Source organism: Natator depressus, chromosome 13 (assembly GCF_965152275.1).
Source record: "Natator depressus isolate rNatDep1 chromosome 13, rNatDep2.hap1, whole genome shotgun sequence".
Lineage (NCBI taxonomy): Eukaryota > Metazoa > Chordata > Testudines > Cheloniidae > Natator > Natator depressus.
Window position 1 is genome coordinate 11,115,073 of NC_134246.1, and position 18,347 is coordinate 11,133,419.

The window sequence follows — 18,347 nt, forward strand, 5'->3', positions numbered from 1 at the left end:
CACTGCTTTACAGAGATTGATTGTTTATGCTAATTACTACTACTACTTTGGTATTCTTACTATATTGGCTTTGGGGCAAACAAGACATTACCCCACCTTTCTGATTTTGTTGAACTTTGCTGGTTCTCTGGATTGTGAGATCACAGTGCCAATCTCAATATTGGAGTGCTGGTCATTAGTGACATGTTCGTTAGATACAAGGTATGTGAGGACATTCCTTGTGTAAGCTGACTGATGCAGAAAAATTATCGGCAGCAATAATAGCTATAAAATGTCTCCATCGCTGAATTTGTAGACTAGCTGGTTTAAACAATTTTTAAAGCTTAGATGGGTCAAAATCTTGCCAGGGCAAGCGATCCCACATCTTCAGGACTTCTTGCACCTTTCTATCTAGCATCTGGTGCTGGTCACTGCTAGAGACAAAATATTGGACTAGATGGACCCTAGCTTTGTTACAGTATAGTAATACACCCTTCAGTCCTCTGGAACCCATGAAATCTTTTGAAACTTGCCACTGGAACTGCTGCCATAACACTACAACTAAGTATCATATGCTATGAGGTAATTAACAAAACTGCCTTTCCAGTGGTTTTCGAAGTAACTAGAAGTAGCACCTTGTATTTTTATGGGGCTGCTGAATGTCTCCAAGGTCAAGTGACAGCATTAGCAAGCCAGAGGCAGCAGATATATCCTCAAAAAACAAGTTAACTAATGATACCTTTTGTCATTTACTCTGGGCTTGCTCTGGCTTTAAAGCCATTGGCTAGGTTTAATGAGGTTCAGGGAGTGAGGAGGGGCAGTCCACTAGTGAGAACTCTCAGTGTAGCTCTGGATAGGTTAGCTGTGGTGGCATGTAGGATGGAGTCATGCCAGAACTCTGCCACCCTTCCAAAAGATATAGCATGCATCATCCCCTACACTAGCTCAACACTGCCGGCTAATGAGCTTGACCCCACCCTATCTGGACAGGCTGGCTTGCAGCAGTGCACCATCAGAACTGCCAGTCCTACATCCCCTAGATCAGTGGCTCTCAACCTTTCAAAACTACTGTACCCCTTTCAGAGTCTGATTTGTCTTGAATACCCCCAAGTTACACCTCACTTAAAAACTATTTGCTTATAAAATCAGACATAAAAATATGAAAGTATGATAGCATACTATTACTGAAAAATTGCTTACTTTCCAATGTTTCCAATTATAAATCAACTGAAATATAAATATTGTACTTATATTTCCATGTATAGTATTTAGAGCAGTACAAACAATTACTTGTTTGTAGGAAATTTTAGTTTGTACTGTCTTTGCTAGTGAGTTTTATGTAGCCTGTTGTAAAACTAGGCAAATATCTAAATGAGTTGATGTACCCTCTGGAAGACCTCTGTGTACCCCTGGTTCAGAACCACTGCCTTAGATTGTGGCTGGCTAAATAAGAGAAACAGGGGGGAGAGGAGTGAGCTCCTGGAGTCCCAGGCAGGACAACCCACAATCTGGTCCTGCATATTTTAGTTATGTTACTGTATATTTTATTTACTTAACCAACACAAAAAGTAACCCAAGCGGGACTTGTCATTTATATGGATAACAAGAATAGCATTAGCTATTATGGCTAGCTATCAAAAAACTTGGGAAGGGGATATAAAACCTAATGTTTCAGTGCTTAAACTATCTCTAACTATATGGGATTAGAAGGAGATCTTCATGAGGGACAAAATTATCCCACATTTGCCTGCTGGGGGGCTTCTTGCACCTCTTCCTCAGCATCAGGTACTGGCTTTTGTCAGAGAGAGTTTACTGGTCTCGATGGACAACTGGTCTCACCCAGTATGGGAGTTCCTATGTGCCCAGTAAAGAAGGCTCATTGAATTGCATGATATTCTTGTAAACATCTACTGTGACACAGGTGAAAAATAATCATCCAAACAAAAAGTATGATTATAACCGAAGAGGAAATTTACTTACTGGTGAGAAATCAAAGTCTATCTGGTTAGCTAAGTTTAAGATATAATCGATTCGAAACTGGTTCTCTGGATTGGCTAGCTCCACTGGTGGTGCCAAATTGCCCATTGCTGTCACTATTGTCTGCAAAGAGAAAAATACCCCATATTTGTTAATGAGATAGTGGTTAAAAACAGCTTTTAGAAGCAAGAAATAATGGTTTGTAGACTTACCTCTATAGCTTCTTTAATATTGTTTTTAATATCCTGAATTTTCATTTTTTTCTCCCTGTAACCAAGGAAACATACGAATTAAATTTATGCACCACAAAAACAGAGGTTTCTGAAGTGGAATGCAAATGAAAAAGTACTTCATTAGAACAAAACATACAACAAGTGAGATGCCTGCTTACTCCCATTCAGTCACTGAACACATCTGTAGTTAGACCACCAACTATCTTACCTGTTTAGGAAAACAGATTTTGATTTCAGATACATGTGTTTAATCATAATAAACCCATATAAACTTATTAAAATTGCAGTCTTGGATGGAGAGGAACTAGTCTTAGTGCTACTACGGACCTACTGTAGATCAAGCAGGTTTGGATTCATTTGAGTGCAAAGAATAGAAATACCTGGAGGCTGTTTATAGACGAGCGGAAAAGAAGAGATAAAAGAGACAAGTTACCAAAAGTCAAAACAACCAAGAAAAAACAAAGCAGACCAGGGTAACACAAAGATTTAAGGGTGAAAAGAAAATCAGAGAGGAAAACGTCTGTAACAGAGAGCTCAGACCAGAAGGAGATATATAATTTAACCACCTGAACATGCAAAGTATAGTGTGGATAGGAGGGCTAATCTATTACATAGAATTACCAACATAATACAGGGGACAAGATGGGTGAGGTAATATCTTTTGTTGGTCCAGCTTCTGTTGGGGGAAGGGACAAGCTTTCGAGCTTCACAGAGCTCTTCTTCAGGTCCTGAAGACATTGACTAACAAAATTACTCTCAAGGTAAATCCATCAGGTATGTCATGTAATGTACGTCATAAGCAAATCTGACCACAAAAGTTATTTTAATATTAAATATTTAATATTAAATCAAAGATGATGTATAATCAACATATTAAAAACACCTGATGTAACCATGAATCTTAATGCAGTAAAATGAAACTGGAAGTATAATCAGCAATCAGGAATGCAGAAGAAGAGCTGAAGGAAAAAAATTCTGCTTCAACAATAATACAGGCAGACATAGTTGGCTGGAGATGGGTGGAGAAATCTGTTTATAGAATAAAACATGAATAAAAAGCCTTTGGGGAAGAAGACAAAGTCCAAGAACACACATACAGTGCACTAGCTGCTTGCCACGTTGCATTTTGTGACTTGCTGCAGGTCTGGAGGTAATTTTTCTACAGCTGCTAGGATCCAGCTTGTGGTGCAAGCGTTGCACTTATGGACTGAAAGAACACAGCAGCATTAAGGCATCTTGCACTGATGCGCCATGTACCTTGAAACAGACAGGCAGGGTAGTGGAATTCTAGAATCAAATAGATGTGAAATCTCAGTTGTGGTTGTGTTCCTAGTCTACCTACAGACCACCTGATTCCAAATTTATTGTATTTGACGACTACCAGTTTTTGCTTCAGGGATTTGACACAGCTGATGGGAACAAAGCAATGAATCAGTAGAGGCCAAAAGCACTGAACTAAGAAAAATACGTAAATAAGGGAAGGACGGGCGCCTGCTCTCCCTCTTTTCCTTTTCATTGTCCTCCTTTCATTTCTATTCCCGCTGCGCGTGCACGCGCGCGCACACACACACACACTAAAGAGATGACAAGGGATTCCCTCCCTCCCACCGCCCCCCCCCCAACACCAAGCACACTAACATTTTACAAGACATAAAGGTGGGTACAAAAATGCTATGCAGTTAATACAACAATTGCATTAACCGCTGTGACTTCCCACTTTTAAAGGTTAGTGCTCTTACAGAATAGGGTAAACATTAAACAAAACAATGCAATGAAACTGCTAGGGATGAGAGAAGATGGAAGGCAGGAAGCAAATGGGAACTGATTCAAACTTCTCAGTGAGAGACTTTCATTTACTCTGGTTTGATTTTGTTCCCTTTATTCAAAGGGTCCCTGAATCTGCAAACACACGCAGTTCTACTGAAGTCAACGGGACTACTCATCTCCTCAAGTTAGACGTAGGTGTCAGTGTTTCTGCAGGACTGGGATCAAACAAAGAATGGTTATACTTAATTATTTTGCCTTATTTTGGTACGGCATTTAAAAAGGCAAAACAAAAATCTAATAGGTTTTAGTGTTTGTTTGGAGACAAGGTGGATGAGGTAATATCTTCTATTGATCTGAAGAAGAGCTCTATGTAAACTCTAATGCTTGTATTTCTCACCAACAGAAGTTGGTTCAATAAAAGACATTAGCTCACCCATCTTGTCTCTAATATCCTGGGACCAACACAGCTACAACAATGCATACAATTAATGTACATATGTTTGTTTTAAAAAAAGTCAAACATAATCACACTCTTCTCCAAAACAAATGAGGTTTTATTTAGAAAATTTTCTCAATGTATTTGCTAAGTGTGCATTCATGAAAAATTCCCAAATCACACCACAAAAGCTATATACTTAATATTACATTCAGATTTTCAGTCAATCTTTCATATTTACATTCACAGGTCCTCAAGCTATCAGTATCACAATAAAGTGATAATGGATTCTGAAGTAGTGTAAAACTCCTACAATTAACAAATTGCTAGGTAATCATCACCATCTTTACTACAGGAATACTTCGACCCCCTATTTGTGTTTTTGTTGCCATGGCCCTGTGGTATGTCCTGTAAACAAAGAATCTTATTACACAGCAATGAATGTATCATCTCATTTTCTGTTTTATAATGTTTACTAAGCATAAATTTTCCATAGCAATGAGGTGCCTCACTCTTCAGGAAACTCAATGTGCTCATCAATAGTTCAGCCAATATCTGATGTACAGTGCAATTGTTTTTAAAAAGTGCTACTTCGTACCAGCTTTTATTCAGGGATTTATAAAGTGTAGTGAATTCATCTCTTCACATAAAAACACTATTTTCACAAATTATACAAATATTTTTAGCCTACTGAGTTCTGAAACCACCACCACCACCCATTCACCACTGCTAGAATTATTTTTAAAGGAACATTGCCAGGCTAAAAATATTTTCTAATTTAAAACAGCTTTTCCTCTTGTATTAATAATAAGACAGCTCAGATTTTAAAAACGAAGAATTTTAAAAATCACCTACATCTCACCATTAATGTTGATTGTTTACTTGCGCACAATATTCAGCTTTAAACTGAAAACATTAGTTTGTGTGCTAGCCCAATCCCCAAAACTGCAAGGGAATGTTTATATCCCAACCAAATCTTTTCATGGGGACAGATTAGATAGAATATCATGGAAACTTTTATGTTTAATTTACTGACAGCTCTATATGTCTTCTCCACAGCTTGTGGTATACATAGATCCATGCGGGGATTAAAGGCACCTTTTAATACTCAGTTTATAACATGGTTTGGGCCAGTCCGCACAGCCCAGAACAAAGGGTTAAATTCTGTTGCGGTTGTGCAGTTTTAACAGTAGTTATCAGACGCCATTGTTTTGGCTATTTAAAAGGGTGGGAGGAAAGCTGTATCCATTTATCAATGAAGGCCACTAAAATCTGTTTGAGGAACCATGGAAAATATTACCTTTAATTTCAAAAAGGGAAGAAAGTCAAAACACAAACCACCTTAAAGCTTAAGAGACTCAATCCTTCCTTGAAGTGCACGCCTAGACCCTGATTAGTAAAAGCATCCCTATTCAGTAAAGCACTTCATGTGTAAGTGTTTTTCTGAATCAGTGCCCTAATGATTTTCTATTAAAGAAGACGACTACTATTTTTTTGTTTTGACTTTATAATGCTTTATCAAATCCTACATAGCCAGCAGGCTACCAAGCAAGTTTACTTTTTGTAGTCTGATTTAATTGCAACTTTTATTGCATTTTAGAACCCAGGAACTATATGAATATCCATCTGTAAACTGGGTATAGGGACCTTTTGAAAAAACTTACAACTTCTACATTAATATTCCAAAAGCTTTATTGGTGGCAGCAAAGACCAGGAAGTCAGTTCACTCTTTGTGAACCAATGTACGCTTTGCTAGGAGGAGGGGAGAAAATCAGACTGTTGGCCTGAAGGCATTAAATAAAATGTGCTATGGTAATTATTAAAACATGGTCATATTAATAAAACGTGTGACATGATTGTTCTACTGGTTAAAATAATTGACAGAACAAAGTATTAGTTTCAACCTCTCATTAATCACATGTTCAGTTAGAACTGCTGGCAGGTTAAAAGTCATGTACTGTACTATAAAGGAATGGGTACAGTACTGTTGGTGTTAAGAATACAAATAATACAAAGAAAAAGCAAGTTTAAAATCAGATACTAGAGTGTTTTACTCTTTCTACAAAACAATTACTATTAAATATATTCTATAAAGAGACATGATAAAGAAAAAAAATACTTTTCTCTATATGCTATGGCAGGCCTTCAGTGAGACTGCTGGAAAAACAAAACCCAAATCCCTCAGAAATTCAGAGTAACAAAACTGTTTTAATTATTTTTTCCCTAGAAAGTTAAAAAAAATCCATTACAATGTGCCACCATCATTTCAACGTTCATGAAGTACCTAAATTCTTTTTTAAAAGTGATAGAGAAACATTTTCCCAATAAAATGGGGACTGCACAGCAAATTTCACAGCCTGATTATAAAAACATTTTTAGTTACCAAATGTGTTATAAAAGATGCAGTGAAGAGGTGATTAGTAGCTGTTTGATGTACTATACCTTGGAGTCAAAGTAAAAGCCTTTGATCAGAGAGTACATAACAAAGAAACACTTCTAATGAAGGTGAAGTGTATTTATGAAAGTGGATTATGATGCTAGTTAATCCAGGCATGAAGACCACCTAAAGCAGGGATGTTCCCTGAAAAACATAATACACTTAGGCCTACTGTAATGTGAGTACAATAATTAAACCTCAGCATTGCTTATATAAGCTATGCTGACATTCATTTTTAAAGGATGTTTGCTTTCTTTATTGCTGAGCCTGCCTTAAAATCTGCAAGAAATGAATAGAAGTGTCCTAGGCATAATGCATTTCCTTTGCTTGTGAAATAGTAGTATGCCCTTCAGTTCCATTAATGTATTATTTGACCAACAGCCAACCTGTCCAGAACCCTAAAGGGATTAGTAGGATACCTGATTGGAAACAGGAACTCTTCCCTGTGATCATTGAGTCCAGATTATGTAACTTTTCTCAAATAGAATTAAACACACTTATTCATTATTCTCGGATGCTGCCAATTTACTGTAGCTGTCAGACTGCACTATAATTTACTAAATATTTATATGACTGCTGCAAACAACAAACAGCAAAATTCCCTTTAAATCTACATTGCCAAATAGAACAACCAGAGGGATATTTGTTTTAATATACCATATTAATTGACTTCAGCTTCCTCTCAAGGCTGTTAACAACCTGGCTTTTGCCACTTACAACGGTCAATGTCTTAGGCATTATTGCATAAATATCTCAACTTCTGAAACAATGACAAAATTAGCTCACTGTCCTGAATTGCTTACATGACCATTCCACTAACTTGTGGGGGCGAAAAAACTACCAATTTGTACCTGGCAACACTATGTTTCCAGTTAAACAAACTAGTTGCTAAACAAAAACAGTACATATAACCAGCATAATTTTTATAAAAGTACCCAAAAAAGCAACTTCACTTAGCTCTCTATCACTGAAAAAAAGATATGTACCTGTACTGAACTAACAGAATATCAATTTGTTTTCATATTTTACAAATGAATGGAAAGGCTGAGAATCACTAGCAGTGGAGCACACCCCTCTTGTGTGCTTACAAGAGCTCATCACAATTGGAAAGCAGAAGAATAGCCTCCTGCAGGTAAGGAATAATCCATATCACAGCACTGATTTAAAAATAGTATAATTTTTATATTACATATAAATAAAATATTGTATCAGCAGATGTTCTTTGCATCTGAATTTACTGTAGCTGTACATAGTCATTTTTTCAGCTATACTAATGTGCTAGTGTAAGGGAAATCATGGCTCACCAATCTACTAGAATTCTTTGAGGGGTTCAACAAGCATGTGGCAAGGGGGATCCAGTGGATATAGTGAATTTAGATTTTCAGAAAGCCTTTGACAAGGTCCTTCACAAAAGGCTCTTAAGCAAAGTAAGCAGCCAAGGGATAAGAAGGAAGTTCCTCTCATGGATTGTTAACTGCTTAAAAGATAGGAAACAAAAGGGTAGGAATAAATGGTCAGTTTTCAGAATGGAGAGAGGTAAATAGTGATGTCCCCTCAGGAGTCTGTACTGTTAAACATATTCATAAATGATCTGCAAAAGAGGGGTAAACAGTGAGGTGGCAAAATTTGCAGAAGATACAAAACTACTCAAGATAGTTAAGTCCCAGGCAGACTGTGAAGAGATGGTGTCCCTAGCCTCTGTTTGCCAGAAGCTGGGAATGGGCGATATGGAATGGATCACTTGATGATTACCTGTTCTGTTAATTCCCTCTGGGGCACTGGCCACTCTCGGAAGACAGGATACTAGACTAGATGAACCTTTGGTCTGACCCAGTATGGCCGTTCTTATGTTCTTATCAGTATTCACAAAATGTATATTAACATTTATGTAGTCCTCCTATGAAAGTTGATAAAAAAGTAAAATATGCACCATTTTTGAGTTTGCCTAAAATATATCCAAGATCTACAGGATTAGGACTATAGGCCATGAAATTCATCAGTATTATGAAGATAAAGACAACAAAACTAAATTAGGGTACATATTTACAGAAATTTCCTAAATTACTTTGTGATTCAGCAGTAAGCCAAGTTTTGCAGCCTGGCTTTACCAAAATTCTTCCGTTATGCACATTATGATAAGATTCTAAAGTCCAAAGAGCTTTCTGTTTTGAGTCAAAGTACTCTCTTTTATAAACACATGACTGAGACAATGCAATAGGTTAGTTTAGTTTACCAGCACCCTGTCTATTTGAAATATGTGACGGTCACCAGAGTTTTGAGTTTGCCTAAAATATATCCAGATTACTTTGTTCATTTTAAGTAAACTATCTCGAAATGAAGTGCAGCAAATTAACAATAAAAGTACCTTTTTAAACTGGCATAATAAATCCGTGTTGGATGCACTTCATTTCGATATAGTTAAACATTAGGTCCATACAACTCTGTGCTCATTTAAATTAACCTTGTAGCATTCTGGGAAGATATCTCATGGTGCAGCATTCCGCTGTTCAGCAATTTCTCGCAGTGCACTGTATGGGGTGCCTACCGGAAGTGACAGGAATTCTGGGAGTTGGAGTCAAACTAACAAACTCCTAAGATTACTCTCCACATCCCATAAATCATCTGTAGTTTGCCAGTGCCATTTGTGAACAGCTATCAGGTAGCATGGACACCACACTGCCAAGTGCAACAACCATGACAGTCACTAATAAGAACAGCATGATGCACGTGTATTGGCAGTCACGCAGCTGGATGGATTTGGCTTGGAGTCTTCCGATGCCACAATGATATGGCTACAGGTGGAGGAGAAGCAGTTAGATGAAACTGAGCAGTTACTTCTGCAGGGGCATTTATCTGGCGCAGCTTTAGTTGGTGGAGCACCGCTTATGGGCTCAGGCAGTCAGCACTGACCAGTGAGACAGGACACTGCTGCAGAACAGGGACGACTAGCAATGGCACATAATACTTACTAGTAGAGCTCCCCATCAGCAGCATCTTCAGGCTGGCTACCAGCAGAGCTGTCCTCCACAGCTGTTTCAGTCTGCTTGTCTGCATGGGATTCATGTAATCTCTGAATCTGCTGCGCCGTATATTTCTTGGCTGCCCAGGAAAAAATCTCCTGTGGTTGGACCCCATGGTATAAGTAGGGTCATGGTTGCCTTCTGTGGAGTCTTGGGTGCTTGGCATGCTGTCTTGGTACTTGTGGTGTTGTCTGGGATGCTTTCTGGATAACTATCCATCATATCATTCTTGGGTGCCGTGGTGACATTGCTTGCAAAAATGCACTCCCAAGTGCCAGCATTTAAATGGAGATGTGACAATCAGTCATGACCCTGGAGCAGTGGAGGGCACACAAGTACAAAGACTGGCCAATCAAGCTGTGAAGCAATGCAGTATGGGATAGCAGTTGCGAGGACTACCAGCAGTGGAGTAGTTAGGAATGGGTCCACACAAACCTTAAAGTGAACAGACTCACTGCGAAGCTAAATTATTCCTGTTTGGAGGAGGATTATTTACTCTAGCCTAAAACGCCAAATAATTTGCTTTAAACAATGCATGTGTGTGGGTGCAGGGTACTGTAAGGTAAAAAACCCTAAAATTACTCCAATGTAACATCCCTCTGTCCCACATGCCACTTGTGCTAACACCACCACTATTTTCAGGGCAAGATGTTATGATTTTCAATGTCTCGATTTCTTAATGGATTATAATCTTCATTACCTTAAATACTTCCTAAATATAGCCTTACAACACGCTAGAGAGTAGATTTTGAAAGTTCTTGCCTGTCAAACTGATAGGTGACAAAATACAATTTTATCTTCTGATTTTAAAAGGAATGTCTTAGTTGGCCCACTGAAAATATACAGATTTCAGAAGGGTAATTTTCAACTGACATTAACCTAGAAATAGGAAAAAACAGGAGGTAGATAAGTAAGTACAATTTACGACTATACCAAAACCTGGGCAAATTCTCCAAAACAAGTTTTCACAAATATTCACTTACATTTTTCCACATGAATTAGCTATGGTCACTCTCGCTCCCTTTTAGTCCCCGTCTTTATGTGCAAAAAGGGTGCTAGATGTCTAAACACTAAGATGGGTAAACTTGAGTGCCTGGTATTCAATGAAGATATTGATATAACATCACAGAAACTTGGTGGAACAATGATAATCAATGGGACAAAGTAATATCAGGATACAAAATATACAGGAATGACAGAGTAGATCATGCTGGTGGGGAAGTGGCACTGTATGTAAAAGAAAGCAGAGTCAAATATAAAAATAGTCTTAAATGACTCAAACTGTACCACAGAATCTGTATGGATAGAAATTTCATGCTTGAATAATCAGAGTATAGCAGTAGGAATATACTACCGACCACCTGACCAGGATGGTAATGGTGACTGTGAAACGCTCAGGGAGATTAGAGAAGACAAAAACAGAAAACTCAATAATAATAGGGGACTTAAACAATTTTCATATTGACTGGGTTCGTGTCACTTCAGGATGGGATGCAGAGATAATTTCTAGACACTATTAACGACTGCTTCTTGGAGCAGCTAGTCCTGAGACCCAAAAGGGGAGAGAAAATTCTTGATTTAGTCCTAAGTGGAGCCCAGGATCTGGCCCAAGAGGTGAATATAGTTGAACTCCTCCGCAATAGCAACCATAATGTAATTAAATTTAACACCCTTGCAGGAGGAAAAATACCAAAGCTACTTACCACAGTAGCATTTCACTTCAAAAAGGGGAAGTGCACAAAAATGAGGAAGCTAGTTAACCCGAAATTTAAAGGAACCATCACAAGAGTGAAATGCCTGCAAGCTGCATGGAAATTTTTTAAACACACCATACATAATACAGGCTCAAATTAAAGGTATACCCCAAATTAAAAATAAAACAGCAAGAGCACCCAAAAAATGCCACCATGGCTAAACAGAGTAAGAGAGGCAGTTAGAGACAAAAAGGCATCCCTCTGAAATTGGAAGTAAAATCCTACTGAGGAAAACAGAAAGGAGCATAAACCCTGGCACGTCAAGTGTAAAAGTATAATTAGGCAGGCCAAAAAATAATTTGAAGAGCAACTAGCAAAAGACGCAAAAACAAACTGCAAATAAATTTTAAGTACATCAGAAACAGGATGTCTGACAAATAACCGACAGGGGCACTGGATGATTGAGGTGCTAAAGGAGCACTCAAGGAAGACCAGCCCATTGCGGAGAAGCTACGTGAATTATTTGTATTGGTCTTATTGCAGAGGATGTGAGGGAGATTCCCAAACCTGGGCCATTCTTTTTAGGTCACAAATCTGAGGAACTGTCCCAGACTGAGGTGACAATAGAGGATGTTTTGTAACAAATTGATAAATTAAACAGTAGTAAGTTATAAGGACCAAATGGTATTCAACCAAGAGTTCTGAAGGAACTCAAATATGAAACTGAAGAATTTCTAATTGTGGTATGAAACCTCTTGCTTAAATCAGCCTCTGTCCAGATGACTGGAGGATAGCTAATGTAACACCGATTTTAAAAAAGGCTCCATAGGTGATCCTGGCAATTACAGGCAGTAAAACTAAGTTCAGTACCAGGAAAATTGGTTGAAACTATAGCAAAGAACAGAATTATCAGACATATAGCTGAACACAGTTCGTTGGGGAAGAGTTAACATGGCTTTTGTAAAGGGAAATCATGCCTCACTAATTAACCAGAATTCTTTAATGGGGTCAACAAATGTGGACAAGATGATCCAGTGGACATAGTGTACCTGGACCTTCAGAAACCTTTTGACAAGGTCCCTCACCAAAGGCTCTTAAGCAATGTAAGCAGTCATGGAATAAGAGAAAAGATCCTCTCATGGATCAGTAACTAGTCAAAAGGTAGGAAACAAAGGGTAGGAATAAGTTATCAATTTTCCAAATGGAAAGAGGTAAATAGCAGGGTCCCTCAAGGATCTGTAATGAGACCTATGCTGTTTAACATATCTGTCAGTGATTTGTAAAAAGAGGTAAACAGTGAGGTGGCAGAGTTTGAAGATGATACAAAATTACTCAAGATAGTTAAGTGCAAAGCAAACTGCTAAGATTTACAAAGGAATCTCACAAAACTGCAAAACGGCAGATGAAATTCAGTGCTGATAAATGTGGAGTAATGCACATTGGCAAACATAATCCCAACTATACATACAAAATGATGGGGTCTAAATTAGCTGTTGCTACTCAAGAAAGATCTTGGCATCATTGTGGATAGCTCTCTGAAAATATCTGCTCAATGTACAGCAGCAGTCAAAAAAGCTAACAGAATGTTAGGAAACATTAGAACAGGGATAGATAAGAAGACATTAAATGTCATAATGCCACTATATAAATCCATGGTATGCCCACATCTTGAATACTGTGTGCAATTCCAGTTGCCCTATCTCAAAAAAGATACATTAGAATTGCAAAAAGTACAGAAAAGGGCAACAAAAATGATTAGGAGTATGGAACCACTTCCACGGGAGAAGAGAGTTAAAAAGGCTGGGAAAAAAGATGATTAAGGGGCGAATGTGACAGAGGGAATAGTGTAGAGAAAGGGAATAAGGACGTTTTATTTACTCCTTCACATAACACAAGAACCAGGGATCACCTGATGAAATTAATAGGCAGCAGGTTTAAAACAAACAAAAGCAAGTACTTCTTCACACAACTCACAGTGTACCTGTGGATCTCATTGCCAGGGGATGTGGTGAAGGCCAAAAGTATAACTGGGTTAAAAAAAAATTAGATAAATTCATGGAGGATTAGGTCCATCAGCAGCTATTAGCCAAGATGTTCAGGGACACATCATCATTCTCTGGGTGTCCCTAAGCCTCTGACTGTCAGATGCTGGGACTGGATGACAGGGGATGACTCACTTGGTAACTGCCCTGTTCTGTTCATTCCCTCTGAAGCATCTGGCCCTGACCACTGTTGGATGACAGGATACAGAGCTAGATGGACCACTGGTCTGACAAAGGACGGTCATTCTTAAGTTCTTAAGGGGTATTTTTCAATTGAGTTCATGAGATCAACTTAGTTTAATGCGAGCAAAAAGCCTCATTGAGATGCCTACGGTGCCTAAAGGACAACACAGCCACCTCATGTAGCTTCAGACGTGTTAGCTGACATCTTAATGAAGCTTTCAATTCTTTAAGCTAACTCCATTGAGCTAAACACACCCTCTTTTTGCCCATCAAGACATACGCTTTGTGTTGCTTCCTCCAAATATTTAAGTGGTTGAGGTTTACTGATATGAATGTTTGTGGAAAATGAATTTAAAAGTTGCATGCACAAGTATTCATGGAAATTCATACATAAGAATAACTGGACAAGAAAAGTTCTTTCAAACACATCCTATCAGGGAGCAGAGAGACCATACCATGTAACTGATCTAATTAATCACAGCTAGCCAAACCAGCTCAGTTGTTTGCAGAAAGCTATATGCTATTAATTCACAGACGATTTTTTAAAAAGTGGAGATATCACCATCTGTCTTTATATACTCTGTAAACAAAGAAAGATGATAAATCCAAATAAATTCATCATGAATTATTCACTCAATTCCAGTTATAGACTTCAGTCTGAAGGGCAGTTGTGTTTTCCTCAAAAGGAAGATATAACCAAGACGCTCACCCTATGAATTCTGTGGTAAGTTTCTAGAAGTCCCCTGCATTCTGCTGGAGATTCTGCAGCAGCTTCAGATCCAATTTTTAAAAATTGGAAGTTTTTATTGAACATGAAAATTAATAGAACAATTATTATATCACCTCTACTATTTAATTTGATCTTAAAGTCCGTTTATTTTTCATGAACCCATTTTTAAAAAAATTTCCATGTGCTATAGAATTTAGTGTTCACTTCTGTAATGCAGTTATGTTTTAGTCATCAGGGAGAAGCAGTTGCATAGGAGATGTGAACTTTTGGCACCTTGAAAGGTGTGGGAGGCAGTTTTAGAGGTGGGGGATAAGTACGTTAGCTGGAATTAAAATGATCAGCAGTGAAATAGTTCATGTCAATTAAAATTGTATAGTTATATTTCAAAGTTAACACTCCATTGAGATGAATGGAACATTTCCTATTTCTCAAAGCTGTTTTAGGCTGTCTGCACACTCAAGCAAGCATCACTGCTTTCTTTACCACCATGCACCTAGAAACTTGATTTTGGAGCACAATTCTGAATCAAGGCAGGATTCTGCAGTAAATTCCAGAGATACATAATTGCAGAGAGCAACGAACCCTAAGTACTACTCTTACAAAGATTTTTTTTTTTTTAAATGCAAAAATGCCTGAATTAGAGCCCTGTGCAGGACTAGCCTAAAGCCCTGCAGTGAGACTGAGATCCTGCGAGTCCCTCAGGACCCACTGCCATAATAGTGGGAGTAGGATTAAATAGCCTGAGCCCTATTTACACAAATGCTTACAACCCCAGTAGTAATGGGGTAGTTGAAAATTAGTTCCAGTTATCTTAGTGTTTTGAAAGCCGAGATTCATAGCCATTCTTATTAACGTACTATGCCATATATGTAGCTGTCAGTATCTTAAAAATAAATTAATGTCTAGTTATGATTTACATGGACACGATTAAAAAGCTAAATATCGTTAAAAAGCTATGTTCATTAAAATTATAGATAAGGCTCTGTTATTGTTTCAATGAAAACAAAAACAAACCAACCTGTTTACTTGGAATTACTACTCAACAGTACAAATTCATTCTGTGCAAAAACTTGGCAGGTAGGGTTATAGTTTAAAAACTGTGCATGTGCATTTGTGCACCCACTTAGTATATGCAGTTATTGTGACTGCATATGCAAATCATGTTTCCAGCATGCACAAATGAGGTAATTAACATTCAAAATAGGCATGTAAATGAGCTGTTCTGAAAATCTGGCCAATAAATTTCAAGTCCAATACATAGAATTCCAAATAATTTTATAAGAAATAAGTCCATAATGTGGGCACAATGCTGACAACTTTGGCAGATATCCAATGAAACCCTTTAGCACACATTTAACTTTAAGCCCATGAGTAATTCTACTGACTCTAATAGGACTACTCATGCTTAAACCTGGATGGTATTGGGGCCACAGCACTCTGTACCTTGCAGGATCAGCCCTTATTACATGGGCTATGTTAGATGGGAAAATAAAAGAATTATCACAAAGTTAGCTATTGAATATGAATGTTATTCTCCATCAGAAAGCAAAACTTAACTGCAAGTCAAGCACATCTCTCTCTGTGTAAACATGGAGATATGGGCTATTCTGCAGACTGGGAATATAACCCAAGAATTTAGTCATAAAACTTAATACAAAAACTCTCACAAGGAGGAGGTTCTCATATCTTTGTATACCTTTGTTTTTCTTTTACAGCCCAGTATTATTCCCACATTTTGCTAATTAGGCTATCTACACAAAACTGGATACGTTCGCTGGAGGGAAGTAATCTTTGACAAATTAAGCTTATTCCTCTAAATAAAATAGTAGCAAATAAAGTAAAAAAAAGTTTGCTATACAATAAACTCTCAGACAGTCCTTGCTTATATAGATATCAAGGTCATATGTCAAAATGAGGCAAAAAAAAAAAAAAAAAGGTGAATTTAGGAATATTTTCAACCGTTCAACTCTGATCTGCTGTTGCCTCAGGTATTTAGCACACCCATGTTATACAAACTCCTAAATATAAACACAATATGTGAGGAAAGTCATATTTGAGTAAAGGACCAGATGTGTTTGTATTTTTAATTTAACAATTATTTTGATCAATTCAACACTAAACATGTATTACCAAGAACATACCGCATTGAGATTTTCTAGTTTGAAAATTCTATAAAACATCAAAGAATAGGCTGTTTTGTTGGTCTCTGATCAGCATTCTCTAGAATGCTGTAAATTTCTGTTATCCAAAGGAAGGTGGTGAGATTTTTACCATATTATAGAAACAGACTTTCTAAAACATAAATAAAAGAAAATGGGACATAATGTTATCCTACTTCCTTACATGACGACAAAACAATTGTTTTTGTGTCGGCCCTAGATTATATCTTCTGCAACTTCCTCAGCAATAGAATGGTACACTTTTTAAAAAGAACTTAGAATTCAGAGACAATTCCCTCAAAGTAACATTTAAAAACAGACTGTTTAGATTCTAAACTATTGATAGAGTCCCTGTAATTCTGGGCACGATTTTCCATTCATTAAAATAGTGTAGCACTCAATTTACTCTTTATTACAATACCACTGTTTTTCCAATTTAGAGGTGTTTCTTTTTTAAGCCATTCATTTATTTAGGAAGTTTTAACAAGGTTACAAGTCCTTGCCATGTAGCTATGAAAGACAATACAATAATCATTACAACGGTGAGCTTTTGTTCAAAAGAAACATGATCTACCTGCTACTGAAAGTGAAGCCGCCTACCCTCTTCCTCCCTATCCCTTCCTAAACCCCAATGCTAGTTGTGTAAGCAGTGAAGAAATCTGAACTGAACAAACAGTTGCCGAGTTATCTTGTGATTACTGTGTTTCTGTAATTAATGATCCTACCCCTACCCTATTCTCCTACATCATCTCAAGTAATCTACACTTGGAGCTAGGGCTGTGACTCCCAGTTCACACAGATATACTTACGTTAGCGCTCACCAGGCTAGCATGCTAAAAATAGAGTAGCTGCAGCAGCACAGGAAGCCGTGAGCAGAGGCATGGGCTAGCCACCCTGAGTACAAACCTGCCTGGACCCTATGTGTATGTCTACACTGCCATCAGACACCCATGGCTGGCCCGTGCCAGCTGACTTGGGCTCATAGGGCTTGGACTCACAGGGCTATTTAATTGTGGTATATATGTTTGGGCTTGGGCTGGAGCTCTGGGACCCTCCGACCTTGCAGCCCAAGTTAGCCGGCACAGGCCGGCTGCGGGGGTTTTATTGCAGTGTAGACATACCCTGTGGGTACATATTTGGGGCAGTGAGCCCATGATGCCACTTGTCAGTTTCTGTGCTACTGCGGCTACATTACTATTTTTAGCATGCTAGCTCAATGAGAGCTATTGCAAGTATCTGTCTATTCAAGCCGGGAATCACAGCAATAGCCACTTAATATAGAACCATTACCACAGTATCTGAATACCTCACAACTCCCCTGTGAGGTAGGGAAGTTCTATTATCCCCAGATGAGGAACTTAGGGACTGACAGATTAAGTAACTTGCCCAAGGTCACACAGGAAGTCTGTGGCAGAGCAAGGTTTTGACAGCAGGTCTCTCAAGTCTCAGGTTAGTGTCTGAGCCAGTGGGCCATCCCTCCTTTCTTTCTAGTGAAGGTGCAGACATCTGTTTCTTGCAACTTTCAGTTTCCACTGATTAGTCTAGATATTTTTGTTCTAGATTTAAACACCCACACAATTTGGAAGAGTTTGGAACATAATCCTAAATGGAGTTCAAACCCATCTCTTGTTTATTCAGTGGGATATGACCAAGTTCTTGTATAGTCCTGACCACTCAAAATTCCTTGCCA

The 18,347-nt window shown here is 38.1% G+C and overlaps 1 protein-coding gene across 2 annotated transcripts in view; it reads right to left on the minus strand.

Annotated features, from left to right (window-relative positions):
• Nucleotides 1–18,347, minus strand: part of GNAS (GNAS complex locus) — a 250,563-nt gene that overhangs the window by 90,716 nt on the left and 141,500 nt on the right. For both annotated transcript variants that reach the window (XM_074969767.1, XM_074969768.1), the window contains exons 3-4: nt 2,169–2,223; nt 1,960–2,079 (exon numbers count right to left, since the gene is read on the minus strand). In XM_074969767.1, the coding sequence (XP_074825868.1) occupies nt 1,960–2,079; nt 2,169–2,223 (175 nt within the window). The remainder of the gene's footprint in view (nt 1–1,959; nt 2,080–2,168; nt 2,224–18,347) is intronic.